Below are 17,911 nucleotides of genomic sequence, written 5' to 3'. Positions count from 1 at the left end.
AAGCAGTAAAAGGAGGTAAAGAATTGGCTAGGGTTTGAATGGCTTCTGTAAAGTAGTTATTAAAGGCATCAGGAATCTGGTTGGAGTTATTATGGTTGAAACCTGCTGGGGCAGGAGTAGTAGAGTGACCTGGCTGAAGAAGTTTGTTCAACCCTGACCAAAAGTTTTGTGGAGTTTTTTAACTGGTTTGTTGGAGGTGAAGGTAGAAGTCTTTTTTTTGTCTCTGAGTATCGTTCTTGGTGGCATTTCTTAACTGTTTAAAGTGGAGGTGATCTGATGGACATTTGGTAGCTCTCCATTTAGCCCAGATTTTATTTCTGAGGAGCATCTTTTGCCTAGTTTGTTTTGTGAGCCATGGGGCAGATTTGGTTCTTATTCTAGTAGAGCGATAAGGTGCATGGTAATCTAGGATTTGAAGAAAGTTAGTGTTAAAGTAGGTCACAGACACATCAAGTTCAAGATGGGTCAGTGGTGACCAGTCGCATGCTTGCAATTTGTTTAGGAAGCTGTCTGGATTAAAGAATTTTTTTGAGCGGGAGGTTTTGAGATTATGAGTAGTTAGTATATGGACTTTTTGTCTAATAATGTAGGTAAGCATGTGGTCGCTGATATTGTCGGGAAGGGTTCCTGGAGTATAAGTTTCAGGGTGGCTATTAATAAGGATCCAGTCAAGAGTAGTTTCCTTACTGCTAGGTTTGTGGATTCTAGTAGAAGTGGTTATTAATTGTGAGAACCCAAAGAGATTTATGTGGTTAGTAGGGTTAGGGGAGCTGCAGGTGGACCAGTCGATGTTAAAGTCACCCAGTACAATGGTCTCCTGGGGTAGTTGGGTAGAGAGGTAACTAAGCAAGTTTTCAAGAGTATTGGTATTGTTACCTGGAGGAGATGCATGCAAATTAGATAGATTTGGAGTTGTTGATTTGGAGTTTGGTAGTCAGGATTTTAGATTTGGTGTCTAATGATGGAAGCACATTAAAGGGGGAAATTGGGAGATTAGATTTATAGAGAGTGTCTATACCTCCATCTTTTTTGGTTTTACTTATTCTAGCCAGGAGGGCTAATTTCCTGGTCTAGAGTAGATGGTTTTAGCCAAGTCTGTAAGACATAGAATATCAAATGAGTGCACATCAAGGAGTGCATGCAAGTGAGAAATTTTATTGTTAATACTTCTAATGTTCAGGTGAGCTATCAAGAGGGAGTTAGGTGGTTTAGTTAATGTAGAAATCATAGGCAATGTTAAATTGTCAAGGTTAATTGTATAGTCAGTATTGGGGCCAGGGTTTGGATGAATATCACCGTCTAGGAGGGGGTGTTGCTGGGGATATTGTAGGAATTTAAGGATTTTGTAGAAATTATTAAAATTTTTTTTGGTAGTGAAGTAAGTAACATGGGTTGCTGTGTGATATTTTGGTAGTATATAGTTAGAGGTACAGGTTATGTTACTGTGGTTAAGGGAGCAGATGAAAGAAGATGGTAAAGTTTGTTGGAAGTGATGGTTTTGTTCAGGTAGAGAGATTTTCAAAGAAGGTGAGTGAGTAAGGTATGGTAAGAGAAGCTATTGTGGTAGTTAAGAGTAGTGTGTTTGTGAAAATAGTTGTGTGTTGGGGCCATAGTAATAAGTAGATATGAGTTGAGAGTAGTATGTGTGAGTAGGTGAAGTAGAAAAAAGGAGAGAGTGTTTCAAGAGGTTGAGCAGGGTTTAAATTATGCAAATAAGAAATTAGTGGAGGTTGCATAGGAGGTAGATTTGGGAAGTAGTTAGTGCAGTGAATGGTTAGGAAAGGTGAGAGAGTAGTTCAAAAGAGAGTTAATTAGTACTAATTAGGAAAGAAATAGGGGAGTGGCCTAGTGATGAGGAGGTTTGTAATAGGATGAGAAAAGGGGGGGAGTGGTTAGTGAAGTGTAAGTGTAGGACCACTGGGGGTGGGTGAGAATTGGGGGTAGGGTAGGGGAGCGGAGTGAGCCTGCAGGGCGAACGAAGCGGAGCAGACCCAAGGAAGGTAAAAGTAAGAAAACAATCAGTAAGGTAGAAGGTAAGAACAGGAGCAGGTAAGTAAAAAGGCAGAGGTTGTGAGTGTAAAGAATGGGGAAAGAAAATGAGAGGAAACCAGGGGGAGAAAGGGTTAATATAGAACTAGGGGTGGGAGAGAGGAGGGCTAGTTAAAGGGTTTAAATAGACTATGGAAGAGGATAGTAAAGGAGAAAAGCGCAGCAAGAGTATAAAGTTTAAAGTAAGCGGTAAGAAGAGAAATGAAGTGAAATTAGAGGTGGGTAAAGACTGCCATCTAGTGGCCAAAGCCTAGAAGTACACTGTGAGGAGATCGCAAAAGCTGGTTGTAAGTAAAAAAAAAATAAAAGTAATGGAGAAGGGAGAGGTTTAAGGGGGTTACAGAATACAGGGTGGGGGCTGCAATATATTAGTCAGGAACAGTGGAGTACAACAGGAGTAGGCAGGGGGGTATGGCTGCTGGCAGATATGGCAGTTTAACTAGTACACCTAGCAGGTGTAATGGACTAGTATATACATATAGTAGATGAAAAGTAAATTGTGACATACAATCTTAGTTAATTTGGCTTTCAATCCAAGGGTATTTTGATTACCCAGGTGAGGAAATACACAGGCAGGTTTAGGTAGGTGAATATAGCTGGTCTTTGGAGTCCAGTAGGGCACAGCCAGGAGTGGAAAAAGTAAGTATAAGAAGTTTGCACAGATTGATAAACAGATTTAGACGCCATGGATCGCTCAGCAGCCACGGGCAGAGAGGGAGATTAAAGATCTGCTGGAGATATTTCCTTTATCGGAGCAGGTTTAGACACCCACCACCGCCATGGTAAAACTGTCACTAGAAAGGATAGTCACACTTCGGCAACAGGCATCAGACATTCTGACACATGAGTACCAGCCTCTTAAGTTTTGAAACTACTAGGTACTATGGCAGCAACTCTCATAGCAGTTTCTCTAGGGTGCATGCACATGAGTAGTTTAATGGTTACTATTCTCCAAGTGGTCTTACCAACAACTTCCGATGTCATTCTTGATAATCATTACATATTCATGCAAAAAGGATCTTCAGTGGTGGTTGACCAGCCACCATGTAACAGTAGGTTGTCTATTTGTTCTTCCCCCTCCATCTACCATGGTGACCACGGATGCTTCTCTGATTGTGTGTGTGTGGGGGGGTTCAGCGAAGAACAGCCCAAGGCACCTGATCAGAGACAGAGTCACAATTGCGCATCAATGTCCTGGAGATGAGAGCAGTACTTTTGGCATTGCAGTACTTCCAAGACTCTTTTCCACTGGGAACGATTGCGATTCAGACTGACAACATGTCAGTAGTCTGGTATATCAGCAAACAAGGGGGAACCAAGTCTTATCCCCTTTGTCAAGAAGCCTTAAGAGTCTGGCAGTGGGCTGTATCCACCAGGCACTTTCTGATAGCAACACACATCCCAGGGAAATCCGTTGTGATCGCGGACAAACTAAGCAGAGCCATTCTGATGCTGCACGAGTGGTCCCTCAAAGACGACGTAGTGGAGATGATTTTCCGCAGATGGGGCCAGCCTTGCTGCAACCTCTTTGCATCCCCCATGAATGCCAAATGTAGAAGCTATTTTGCCCTGAATCCCCAACTAGGGGAAAACCCAAGGGATTCTCTCGTACACGTTTGACCCCTGGGACTCCTATATGCATTTCCACCCATTCCCCTGATTCCAAAATTTCTACAGAAAGCCAAAGCCTTGGGGAGGACTGTAATTCTGATAGCCTCGTATTGGCCTCGACAGATTTGGTTCCCCTTCTTTTGACTGTACCAACTAGAGGAACCTTGGATTCTGGACCCAGTTCCAGATCTGCTGACACATTCATCAGGGGCTCTTCATCCTTCACTGCACTACCTCAGATTGACTGCTTGCCTGCTCTGATTTCCAACATAGCTAAGTCCACAGTCTTTCCTCAGAGGTGCAGCATATCCTTGTATCCTCACATAAAGCTTCAACCAGAAAGTTATACTCCAGCAAGGGGAAGCGGTTTGCTTTCTGGGCTTCTCAAAATGATATTGACCCATACGTCACCCCAAATGCTAGCATGTTAGAGTTCTTGACTAAGCTTTTTAATGAAGGTTCTGCGGCTGCTACCATACGTGTTCAATTGGCTGCAATTTCAGATTTTCACCTCTGATCGGAAGGTTCTAATGTTATGTCTCACAGGTTATATAGAGCCTTCATAAAAGGAGCCATACATCTCAAACCACCAGTTAGCAACCTTTCACTCGCTGGAACATAAATTTTGTTCTGTCTAGGATTATTCTTCCTCCATTTGAACCTGCATCTTCCTGCCAACTAAAACCATTTTCTTGGTGTCCATTACATCAGCACATTGGGTGTCTTATCTATTAAAACTATAATCCAATTTTTTAAAACTACAATCCACTCTGCTACAGAAGGCTCAATGTCTCCAACCTAACACCACTCTTAACTATTCAACTGCGGTACCACCTTTAACATTCTTGTAAGAAAAGCGCAGTCCGGGTCTGAACTGTCTGCAAACAGCTACAGTTAACTTTGAACCTAACACCACTCTTAAGTATTCAACTGCGGTACCACCTTTAACATTCTTGTAAGAAAAGCGCAGTCCGAGTCTGTACTGTCTGCAAACAGCTACAGTTAACTTTGAACCTAACACCACTCTTAAGTATTCAACTGCGGTACCACCTTTAACATTCTTGTAAGAAAAGCGCAGTCCGGGTCTGAACTGTCTGCAAACAGCTACAGTTAACTTTGAGTATGTGTCTACCTGTTTGAGCCAATATTCATTTTCCCCTGGAGAGCACTCTGCTTTGGCTTGTAAGCAGCCCCCCAGACCACCACACACACACACACACACACACACACACACACACACACACACACACACACACACATCTTCCACTTTCTCTTATTCCCTTCTGTTAGCAAATAGTATCCATAACTGATCAATACTGTGTGTTTGTTAATTTAAACTATGACCACAGTAGCCTACTGATACAAGGTTATCCTGTTTTTCCACCTGAGAAATTAAGAAATGACTTACAGTTTCAGAGCAGTCCTTGGTCAATTGTGGTTGTTTCTTAACACATACTTGTCTTTGCTTTGGCTCATTAGCAGCAGTACAAAGAACTGCCTGCTCACACCATTGTTCTCCCCTCCCCCTTCCCTGTTTATTAACTTAAGACAATCCCAAAGTTAATAAATATTACCTGTGGCAGGCACCATTTTTAAAACTACAATCCACTCTGCTACATTCTCCATGAAGGCTCAGTGTCTCTCCAGTAAGTGTTTTACAACTGTAAATGCCTATTTATGTTGAATTGTATTAGACATTTTACAACTGTATATGTTTATGTTGAATTGTGTTAGACATCTAATATGATTTATGCTTTATTATTGGATGTTACTATGGCATGCTAGCATTTGAATGCACCAAGTTGTTTTTAGTGTAATAGTATGTATGGCCTATTTGCATAGCTGCACCTTGTTCACTAATGTTATTCATGTAATTGTGTTGTGTGTAGACAGCTCATACTAGTGTCTAATTATTTCTATATAATTGTGCTGTTACTGGTGGATAGAATCACATTAGAGAACCACGACAGATTGCTGCTCGCTATATTTTTATCTGTGGCTGCATAACTGTCTGGGTTTTTTTTTTTCTAATGTTCTTCCAATTGGCTCAGTATCTGCATATACTAAGTAGTTGGTTCAAGACATTATCCTGCATGCAGTAGCTATTTGCTCAGTGTGTTTTTTATAATCTTTATAATATATATTTACCATCTCAAAAGTGCTTACTCCTCTCTCTACTCTTCCTTTCTAGACCTAACACCACTCTTAAGTATTCAACTGCGGTACCACCTTTAACATTCTTGTAAGAACGGCGCAGTCCGGGTCTGAACTGTCTGCAAACAGCTACAGTTAACTTTGAACCTAACACCACTCTTAAGTATTCAACAGCGGTACCACCTTTAACATTCTTGTAAGAAAAGCGCAGTCTGGGTCTGAACTGTCTGCAGACAGCTACAGTTAACTTTGAGTATGTGTCTCCCTGTTTGAGCCAATATTCATTTTCCCCTGGAGAGCACTCTGCTTTGGCTTGTAAGCAGCCCCCCCCCACCCCCACCACCACCACACACACACACACACACACACACACACACACACACACACACACACATCTTCCACTTTCTCTTATTCCCTTCTGTTAGCAAATAGTATCCATAACTGATCAATACTGTGTGTTTGTTAATTTAAACTATGATCATACTGATACAAGGTTATCCTGTTTTTCCACCTGAGAAATTAAGAAATGACTTACAGTTTCAGAGCAGTCCTTGGTCAATTGTGATTGTTTCTTAACACATACTTGTCTTTGCTTTGTGATTGTTTCCAACCCCCTCATACGAGCAACTAACAGGTTCTCTACCCGCTTCGCTCCCCATCCTGCCCCCTATTCCCTCCCCCCCCAGTGGTCCCACCTTTATTGCACTCAAACTCCTTCCATCTTTCCAGTAGCCAACCACAGCACTAACCCAACACTACCTCCTCCATCTTCCCACTACTATCACACCTCCTAAACTAACATGTACAATCATACCTTACCTATGCTCACTGCATGCACTCGCCTTGCATATCTTACATCCTACCAAAGCTCCATCATTCCCCCACTCAACCACTACCACTGTACTACTACTCACACCACCACTTATGTCTCGCCCACACTCAGCTCCCCTCCCACCAGCTCAAGAACCATCCCTATGCACCCCCCACATATTCTACCAACTATATTACTCAAACATAAAGCATCCCTACAACTTAACATAGTAACCCTCCCACCATACCTATTACCCACAGAGCATAATCATAAAGTTTCCCTTATAAACAAACACATTCAAAAACTGAGAAAACTAATAATCTCATACATATCAAAACTAGCCCTAAGTGGAGACATCCACCCCAACCCCAACCTTCTCCCATATTACAGCCAATAGAAAGCCAAGTGACTTCCTTCTACTAAGCCTAAATATTAGAAGTATATCCAACAAAGTCCAAGAACTCCATGCCACCATAGACTTGTACTCCCCAGATATAGTCATCCTGACAGAAACGTGGCTAAAACCTCACATTACCAGTGAGCAAATACTCCCTACAGGTTACGGCATACTAAGAGTAGACCGGCTAAACAAAAAAGGAGGTGGTGTAGCTATAATATTTAAACAGCATCTAAACATCCAGATCTTAAAATCATCAGCTCCACAAATAGGCAATGAAGAAATAATATATACCAACCTCAAAATTAACGAAAACAAAACCATCAACATAATTGGATGCTACTTCCCACCTGGCCAAAACATCCCTCCACTAGAAAACCTCCTCAGCTGGTCTACCCACCATCTCCCCCAAGAAACTATCATCTTAGGTGATTTCAGTATTGACTGGCAATCCTGTTCTGGCAACAATCCAACCCATCATGTACACCTTCATGGCTTCACCCAACTAGTCCAGTCAGCAACCAGGATAAATAAAAACTCCAGCAAGCACACTACCTTAGATTGGATACTAGTCAGTAAGAGCCCCCAGTCATATATAACAGGCTGCTTATCAGATAGCCTCAGTGATCACTCCCAAACATTCCTACTCAAAAAATACCTATACCAAGCTAAACCTGTCATCTACTGTCAAATACGTAAAAAACTAAACTTTAACCCACTCACATTCATCTCATCCCTCAAAGAATGTAACTGGCATCCTCTAAAGTACCTCAGTCTAGATGACGCAGTTGAATTTTTTAATACTACCTTCCTGAACATCCTTAATTACCATGCCCCCATAAGATTTTCCAGAACCAAAGCACAACCCTCCCCATGGCTACAGAAAACCACTAAGTCAGAAATGAAAAACCGGGATAAAGCCTGGGAGCACTGGCGCAAAACCAAAACCCTCTCAGCTAGACAGAAATTCCTATACCTACGCAATAGAGTCAAAAAGCTAATAAAACAGGACAAATTCCAATACTACCAGTCTGCCCTACACTCCTCACAACACAGCCCCAAACAATTCTGGTCCTCCATAAACTCCATCCTCCACCCAGGTAAAGTCAGTACCCCTCCTCCTAACATCCCTCACTCAGAAAATATTGCTACCTCATTCAACACACACTTCACCCTAACCATACTATCACTAGCTAAACAACACAACCCCCCCTCCCCTCCAACCCACACCTTCAACTAGTAATCTCCCCACTGCCTTCTCTTTTTCTCCTGTACCTACCTCCAACATAAAAAAACTCTTAACTAAACTTAAACCCACCAAATTAGCAGCAGACAACCTCCCAAGTGAATACCTACAAATCGCAGCTGATGCTCTGGCCTACCTAGTATTCATCTTGATTAACCGATCTCTGTCAGAAAGTTACGTTCCCACACTGTGTGAAAGTATCACATATAATTCCCCTCCACAAAGGCGGACCCTCCGCAGAACTAAGCAGTTACTGCCCCATAGCTATTCTCTCTCCACTCTCCAAAATACTAGAAAGATGCATACACTCTCAGGTCCCAGACTACCTCCTTACTAACAACCTCCTTTCCAGTACTCAGCATGGTTTCCGACCAAACCATAGCACCACCACTGCCTTACTCTCCTTTACTAACACTATCCTTCAGCATAAAAACAATGGCTATCTCTCCTCTGCTACTTTCCTAGACCTATCTAAAGCATTTGACATGGTCCCACACAAACAACTTATCTCTGTCCTCAATAACCTATCCTTCTCACAATCAGTCACCAACTGGTTTCAGAGTTACCTGTCTGACCGCCAACAATCCGTTGTATGGCAGAATGACACATCTCCCCAACTACCTGTCTCCATAGGGGTTCCCCAAGGATCCATCCTTGAACCCCTACTCTTCTCTGTTTACACCAATAATTTAGCTTCTGCCACCAAACATGGCACACTCATATAATACGCAGATGACTCGACCATCATCTGCTCAGCCCAGTCCCTACCAAAACTGCAAAAAGTCACACAGGAAGCCTTTTCCTCTGTTGAAACATGGTTATCCGATGCCCAATTAATACTCAACCCAAACAAAACTAAACTACTCATCTTCCAACCCACCAAACATACTCTAAACAACTCTCACTTTAACATCACAGCAAAAGACAACACCACTATATACCCAACTGAACACACCAAATTGCTAGGAGTGGAAATAGACAATAAACTAAAATTTGACATTCACATATCCATGACCATAAAAAAAAGTCCACAAAAACTAGGAGCGTTATACAGAAATAAGCAATTTCTCACCAAAGCAGCCAAGATTTCAATAGCAAATTCCCACCTTATCTCCACCCTGCTTTTATGCCTGTCCAATATATACCAACCTAAGGCAATGTGATCTAAACAAGCTAGAGACCCGCTACAACAAAATCGCCAAATTCGCCACCGGGGCATCCTACCGTAGTCACCACTGTCTCTCACTTGCTGCACTGGGCTGGCTTGAACTCCTTCACCTCCTTCAGTGGTATCAACTGTCACTCGCCCACAAACTAGTAAACCATCCACTAAATGTCCCATCCCTCCAGAATCTACTCCAACCCTATCGCACCACCAGACCACTAAGATCCAGCAACAAAAATCACTTGCAGATCACTAAAGCCAATAACTCTGCTGGTGAAGCACTATTCTCTTGCGCCATAGCCAAATTATGGAACTCACTCCCACCCACAATTACCTCCGTACCATCATGCACCCACTTCAAAACTTTACTAAAAGCGCACCTAAAACATGCTGGCTATGCCCTTGCAACTCCCACTCTAATATCATCCACCCCATCCAACCACTACCTTTCTTTCCACTCCACTAACTACCTTGATTATAGCAAGCTCAGATGCTCATAAGCCTAGTACTTATTATACAGCAGGAACTTCTCATTGTAACATTTGTTAATGTCTGTTATGTACTTCACAGATAAAGATTCTAGTTGTCTATTGATGTACTATGTTCTTCATCTGTAAATATGTTGTAAGTAATTGCTATGTTAAATTGTTAATCGCTATGTAATCCAATGTAACTACTGTCTGTTTATTTTACTGTGGAGGTTTTCTCCCCGGGCCTCAGCTGAAAATGGACCTACGTCCAGTCGGACACTCCCGGTCAACAAATTTAAATAAATAAATAAAATAAATAAATTAAACCCCCATATTTGATTTTTCACCCTGACAAGAGTGTCCCTCTGGGCTAACCCTTCCTTCCTTCCAAAGGTATGTTCAGAGGCTAATCTAAATCAAACTATTGAACTTCCAAATTTCTTCAGTAACCATTCCATCAGGTTGGAGTATATGTTTCATAAACTTGATGTTCACAGACAAATCAGATTGTATTTGGATAGAACAAAAGAATTTAGGAAATCAGAACAACTTTTTGTCTCTCATTCTGATACCAAGAAAGGGCTACCGGTGTCAAAAGTCACTCTTTCCAAATGGTTGACTGTTTGTTTAAAATTCACATATTCTTCCATGAATCAGCCGTTAGAACACAATGTGAAGGCGCATTCCACAAGGGTCGTTTCTACTTCTTCGACTTATATGGCTAGACTGCCATTGGACATATGTGCAGCTGCCATTTGATCAAAGCCACATACCGTCATTATGCATTACAAAGTAGATAAGGCCTCCAGGGACAGGGTTTCCTTTGGTTACACTGTCCTTAGGAATATACTCCCATGAACCACCCAGGATGAATGGTGCTTGGGACGCTACCCATTTGTAAGAATGAACGGCGAGATTGAACAACTTCACATAAAGAAGTTATGTACTTACCATAATGTTCCATGTGAGTTGTTCAACTAGCCTTCATTCTTACATTCCCTCCCGCCTACCCCCTCCAGGCTTCTCGAAGAATGAGTAAGAGTTTTGCGGTCTGGTGGGTCTTTGTATAGGATTTCTTACTCCAGCTCGAGTAGTGTTCATGTTTTTCTTGTATTGTATATGTTGGGATCAGGAAACTAGATCTGAGGTGAGGCAGAGAGCATCATGGGATAGGGAGTTGGCCTCGAGCTACTCAAAAAACCTCAAGCTTGTGAAAGCGGCCGACTCGGAGCTGAGGGATCGGCTCTGAACCCATTTGTAAGAATGAAGGCGAGATGAACAACTCACATGGAACATTATGGTAAGTACATAATTTATTTTTATAATTTACCAATATCCATACTCCTCAGTTATGGCTACTTTATTGACTGTTTACAGTTCACATGCCTGTGATAAAAATGGCCACAGTAAAGTATTCCAATTTGTTTTATACAAATACACACTAGTCCTGCAAAACAGACTAATGATCAACTTTCAGCAAGGTCAGTCATTTGTATCTGCAGATATCCTCCAAACCCAGCAATTATAGCAGCAATGTTGATGCCATCCTTCTCGGATGTCTTTGTCAAAAAAATAATAGCAGTAGTCATGATCAAAGCAACATATTTCAAGAATGTTTCACAAACTCAAAGTAGCCATAGTAAAATATGCCAACTTAATCCAAACACATGTGCAAACTAGTCCTGCTAAACCAGAAGATGGTTTAAAATGAACAGCTGATAAGAGAATAATGTACTTAATTCCACAGATACCCCTTCAACCACACCAACAGTTACAGCTACTTTGTTGATTGTTACGACCCTTATTGTTATGAAGAAATAAATTAAATGCACTTTATTTGTACAATTGATATTGCATAAAGATCACTAACTACATCATAAGGCATAGACATGTGTAGCAAGTTTAAATAGAAGAGCATTTATGGTGAGAAGATAAAAATGTCGACCACCTGATAACATATAATGAGTCAATATACACAATCTCTGCAGAAGTAAAAATCATTTGAATTATTCCACATTAACGATAACCATTATAGGTTCATAGGTTGGTACTCTTAATGCAGATGTTGCAGTTGTCAAACAACTTTGCATTTCATTGCTTCTACAAATGCAGTGCTTGCTGCCCTTGAGGAGTACATGGCTTGTGTTGCATTAAATATTGGTTTGCTCATGATATTGCTATAACATTTCCTGACATAGATCAGCAATGCAACAGGGAATGGCTGGTAAAACACAAACACAGGTTGGTAGTTAGTTACTAGGAATGAGGTCAAGAGACCATTAAAGAGACTGTCCCAAATTCCCAATTGCTCCAAAGAACTGTCCAAGTGACTTGCTCAAGGTCACGCATATTCAGTAAATAAAGGTGGAACGTTTCAAACCCTGCACCCCTGGCACAGGAAGCAGCTTATTAACAAGTCAGAGCATTAGTGCTCATTGTTGACTGCCAGACATATTAAAAGTTTTTAATGAAATGCAAACATCCTGTGCAGTCTATCTTGTAGAGAAGACAATATCACAGTAATATGCAGCAGTGAGTGCATAATGGATGCTGAAGACCAGATGATTCTGATTATCACTCCAAATAATGCAGACTATACTGACCTGACAAATGTCAGCCCCTTCGCATTTACTGAAGTCTGTAGAGAAAGTACTTCAAAGGGTAAACATTTGAAATCTCGGGACCCACTAGAGGGAATCTCGAAATACTGAGACTGAAAAGCCGAAAGATTGGACTTAAATATACTAAGTCTGAGATGTCATTTCTCAGAATATTCTGTTTTTTTATGAAGTATGGTGATCTTGGAGTTGTTATATACAAGTTCAAGAGGAGAGTATGGGGAACAGTTGAGAAAGGTGCCCTCTGTGTGCTCTTGTGTGCAATCGTGCGCACGCACAGAGACGCACGCACAGAAACACAAAACCATCAAATGTAGCCCCTTGTATGACTTGTACACCTCCGATATCAACATGAGATCATTTGAATAAATTCTTTAAAATTATCCCAGAAATGTATCTTGCTGCTATCAGAATCATATAGAGCAATCCACTGAAGTCTCCTCTGTTCTTTCAACTTTGTAGCTTACGAAACAGAAACAATGACCCGAGATGTCAAACAGATTTTAAATATTCCTCTTTTTTACTTAGTTGATATAATAACAAGCTTTACATTAGCAGAAGGATACAAAGTCTGAAACTCACATACCTGTCATTTAGTAAATGCAGTCCGCAAAAATTTGAAAGACACAAGCATTTAGCAGGGCACAGACTAAAATACCTTTTAACTTTTTTGTTCAAGAATTCTGGATAGAAACAGAAAAACCAGTGGGGAGGAGAATGCCCTCGAAAGAGAAAAGTTTAAAATATGTTATTGCCCGTTTGTTAAACAGATAAGCTGACTGGGCAGAGTGTTCCTTCTCTTGGTGACCTGGGAGCACCGTTTGGTGAAATGACTTGCTGAAAGTCACACAGTTGGAAAATGGAGGCAGAAGAACTCTTGACTACATGATGCAGTTTATCAACTGAGAACCTTAAGTACCATGCAGCTGTAATTCACTTAAAAGGTCAAAAGAACAACAGGTATTGCATGTGCATGTATTTTCTGAACAATAATGTCTGTGAAACTCTAATGACCATCATTGCCGATTGATGGTGATCCTCAGTGATTTGTCAGATAGACATGGCATAAATTTTAGGCAAAATCAGATGTATTCTGCAAATTCCGAGATGCATAATAGACGTACTACTGTAATTCACTTAAGTTAACAGGACAACGGGGTTTTGCCCTGACATATATTTTCATTATCAAGAACTGCAAAACACTAATGATTACTGACTGACTGTTATCTTCCATTGTTTAACAGAAATAAAGAAGTTGATAGACATCTGGCAGTTAATGAGCTGCTGCCTGAAGTCTAAGGTGCAGGGTTTGTCTTTCTTTCTCCATTTGCTTAAGGTACGACTCTGAGCAAATTACTTAACCAGACAGTACCCCCAAGTTGCCCTAAAGAGGGCTTATCTAAATAAATAGATTGAAAAGAAAAAATCAGATGGGGCATAAATATTATGAAAATGTATTGACTGAGTGATTTAGTGATTTACTTTTTTTTGTTTCAGTCCATCTGCAAGTTGAAGTAGTTGTGGATTCCCTGGTAATGGCTTTGGTCCATTAATGATGTTTAGGATGGAGGTGCATATGTGCGTACACACACACACACACACACTTCCTTACCTTTTCTGTATAAAATAAGTCCATCTGCCCCTAAAGATACAAATTCTTCACTTTCCTGACTGCATGCATATCCACCTACAATCTCTCAGTTGGGTAAACATTTTTGACAGTGTGCATAGAACAGTTAAGTGATGATCACACAGGTCAGGTAAATGGTGGAGAAGGTTAGGTTCATTTCCCAGTGCACAAAACAGTAAACGGTGGAAAGGTATGGACCTATGACCTCACGGTCAGAACAAAAGAAAGCCCCCGCTTAAAGAAAAAGATGCATGCGTGGTTTGGTAGGATTTTTAAACACTGGAGGGGAAAAAACATGCTTAAAGAAAATGAAAAAGGAAAATTCAACAGGTTGGGGCAGTTTGTACTCTGTAATAGTTCCACTCCCTAGAGTCCAGGGCCCTGGGCAGCACCCTAATTGCCCCTATTATAATCCATCACTGATCATATCGAACAAATGCTGGCAAAAGAAGAATGCTGACCTTTGTATTTGTGAGACCTCAGTGCAGCCGGGTTAGGGGTTTGCCCTTTCCTCGCTGTTCTGTGAGCTCAGAGTTGGTATGTATAGTTTGCAGGGTGACAGCACTCCCCACCCCCCTGCTTACAACTTAGGTTTCTATGTAAATTGATCTTAATCTTTTCAGGATCAATGTTTTGCATTTCTAACATTTTTGTTCAATTAAATGAAGTAGATTCAGATGAGCACAGTGAGCACAAAACTAGGAAGGAGAAATGTTGTGCATGTGCAGGGTGCGATGAATGCAGCATGTGCAGGGTGCGATGAATGCTCCATGTGCAGGGTGCAATGAATGCTCCATGTGCAGGGTGAAATGAATGCTATACTTTTGCGAGTTAGAGTTACAATATTCTTATACATGCTTTAAGTGGAAAAAGGTGTCGGTTTACAGAACTGCAATTAAAATGAGTACAGGCAAGGAATAGTTGATTTAAGATGTTATGTACGGCTGGGAAGATTGACTAAACTGCTCAGGATGCTGATGAACCAGTGCTCCCTTTACAACCAATTGTTAGCATACTAGAGGCAAACTGCTGTTTTTTTTTTTTACTTTGTGGCAAGTTCATATAAATTCACCAGTATGTGGTTAATATGAAAACATGTGTACCTCAGGGTTTTATGGTTCTAAATGATCTTTTGACTAGTACGCTGTCAGCTATAATCGTAGGATCGTAGGAGGTTACTAGGCTATCGATCAGGAGGTAATTTCAAGCCTAGCTGTTTTATCCCAATGTAGTACCAATGATACTCTAGTCAATACCCAGGATTGTATTTAGTAATGACTACCCATGTCCAGGAGGGTTGTGGGCGCTATCCCCGGTAAGAATTTACGGTGCCCCATCCACTTGTCCAGGTTCATTTTGAACAGTATCATAGAGATGCTTTGCTTCACATGAATTGGCATCACTGGGAGACAAATCTGTCCCTCCAGCACATCCTATTCAAATTGCAGACCATGTTTAGGTCCCTGTTAGCTATGCCAACAGCCCCTACTTGGAATTAGCAGCTGTATTTGAAGTACATGTATAATATTCTTTATTGTTATAGCAGAGTATTTACTTTAATATTTGTTGCAGAACATGTATAGTACTTTGAAAAGAATATATATTTGTTGGAAAGTATTACTGCAATTGTTTTGTTTTTTCAGCAGTTATGATTTACCAGTATTTTCACATGTCTTTTGCATCACAGCATGTTAAATGCCAGTGTTGTGATGCATTTTGCCTGTATTTGTCTATATTTTACACAAGTATGTCACTGACTTTGTTTCCTTCCAATTTGACTCTGGATAATTTCCAGTTCTGCATCCACACATCTCCAACAGTTGTTACTTTCCAGATAGTCCCAAGTGTGACTGTTCAAAGAGTGGGGATCACAGACTCCTTGATAAACGTGCCTCAGTATTCCGTTTAGACCAAGGGAGTGGGTGATGTGATGGGGAATTTCGGACAAGTAGTCAGGATATTGTGGCTGGTTAAGTTCCGTAACTGTAGAAGTAGCTTGTGTAATAATGTCAGCAAAACCGGGTGCATGCATTGCTCACAAAGAAATAGACATTGACACCCCCTTAGAGAGGTGACTTATAAGCTCCTGGTCTCCATCAGAGTTTGCCCAGACAACAGTTTTCCCCAGACCCTCCTCTAGGATGACCGTCTTTTTTTGGCCACTTCATCCTATCCACCAGGCCATTCCTACCAGTACCTTAAATGTATACCTGAATTCAGATTGCCAGCAGTATGGACAGCACTGCCCTGTGTGCCTTTAGGCTGATGCATATTTGTAGACTTTAATGGCTATATCATTGTCCAGCTGCAGGATCTCATCCATCAAAGTCTGTGGACATATCCCAGTTATATCCCTAGGGTGATGTCACTGAAGGATGCCGTATGTATGTTTGGGTCATGGCATAATAAAAGGTCTACAAAGCCTTTTGTGTAGCAAAAAAAAAAAAGCCCAGTATGTAAGGAATGACAGGGAAGGAAAGCACAGTCGCTCAGATCATCAGATGCCGTGATTAGGGTTGGAACATCAGAAACATTGCTTTAAGGTTCTGTTATACCTGGAAAGTCTTGCAGTTGTGGATTTCAGTATTGTAGCTGTTTTTTGCTTTATATTGTTGGTCTTTCTTCTTTTTTTCAGGTGAAGCTGGTGTTCCAGAATCTAATCACACCAAAGTCATGGAGCTGCAGAGAACCATTCAGAGCTTAGAAGGTGAGGCAACAATTTCCAAACAGGAAGCACAAGAACTGGAACAGCAGCTGCAAAATCTTGGTGAAAAAGTGCACAGACTGGAGGAGGAGAATGCCAGACTTTATCATGAGGCTGAGTGTGCGAAGTCAGAAAAGGCCCAGATAACACAGGACTACAACCAGCTGCAGATGGACTTTGACCTTGTAAAGAACATTCTTGCTGAACAGCAGTCACTTGTCAAAGAGCTGCATGAAAATGTTAACCAGAAAATGTCAGCAGAAGAGGAGAATACACTGCTTCAGCTTCAAAAAGCACTTTCTGGTACGGTATCTGATGTAGTCTGACTAACCATGTCCAGCAAAAACTGTAACAGATGTTCTTCATGTTTCACTGTTCCAGTCATCACCTTTGGGTTATCTGCTTGCAGGTAGCCCTCAGTCGGCCTGATTGTCAAAGTCTTGGGTCCTGCATCGGTTGCTGTCTCATCTTCCATGACGTCAGGTAGTCAGGGGTATAAAGCATGCAGCCGACGCCATTACATCAGTCTTTCTTGCCGTACGGTGCCCAAAGCAGAAGCAGTTCGCAAGTGCGGGTTCGCCGACTTCTGAAATTTTCGTTTTCGAGTTTCAGATCCAAAGTCTACAACTAAGCTAATTACCCCATTGGGGAACCTTTTACTTGCTCTAAACCAATGTCAGTAAAAGTTAACAGTTGTATTTCTTGTGGAAAGCAAATACCTCATAAAGATTTTCATTCGTACTGCATTCCTTGCCTAGGCCCAGACCACGACATACCTCGCTGTCGGTTTTGTGCCTTATTCAAACCTCATTACTGTTCGTCGGTCCATTTTCGTATCTAAATATTTTGGTACCCGGTTCAATTATCCAGAAATGGCTTCGGTAAGCCACCCGACTACCAAAATTCTGAAAAAACGCAAAGATAAAGACAGACCGCATAGGTCCAAAGCTGCTGACGACACTTCTCCTAAGCTAGTCGCCAGTTCGCCGGTACTCAGGCGCTTTCGCAGTCCCTGATACCCGCTACTTCAAATTTGCAGGCCTCTACTGAGACCCA

General features: G+C 41.3%; 1 protein-coding gene across 1 annotated transcript in view; it reads left to right on the top strand.

Moving 5' to 3' along the window:
• TRIP11 (thyroid hormone receptor interactor 11) overlaps window positions 1–17,911 on the top strand; it is a 1,664,886-nt gene that overhangs the window by 646,064 nt on the left and 1,000,911 nt on the right. The window contains exon 7 of the mRNA XM_044073627.1: window positions 16,787–17,158. Coding sequence (XP_043929562.1) covers window positions 16,787–17,158 — 372 coding nt within the window. The remainder of the gene's footprint in view (window positions 1–16,786; window positions 17,159–17,911) is intronic.

The sequence above is a fragment of the Protopterus annectens genome, chromosome 6.part0 (assembly GCF_019279795.1).
Source record: "Protopterus annectens isolate FY-2018-M chromosome 6.part0, PAN1.0, whole genome shotgun sequence".
In the NCBI taxonomy this organism is placed as follows: Eukaryota; Metazoa; Chordata; order Ceratodontiformes; family Protopteridae; genus Protopterus; species Protopterus annectens.
Note: the sequence above shows the minus strand (reverse complement) of the source record. Positions and strands in the feature narration are given on the sequence as shown.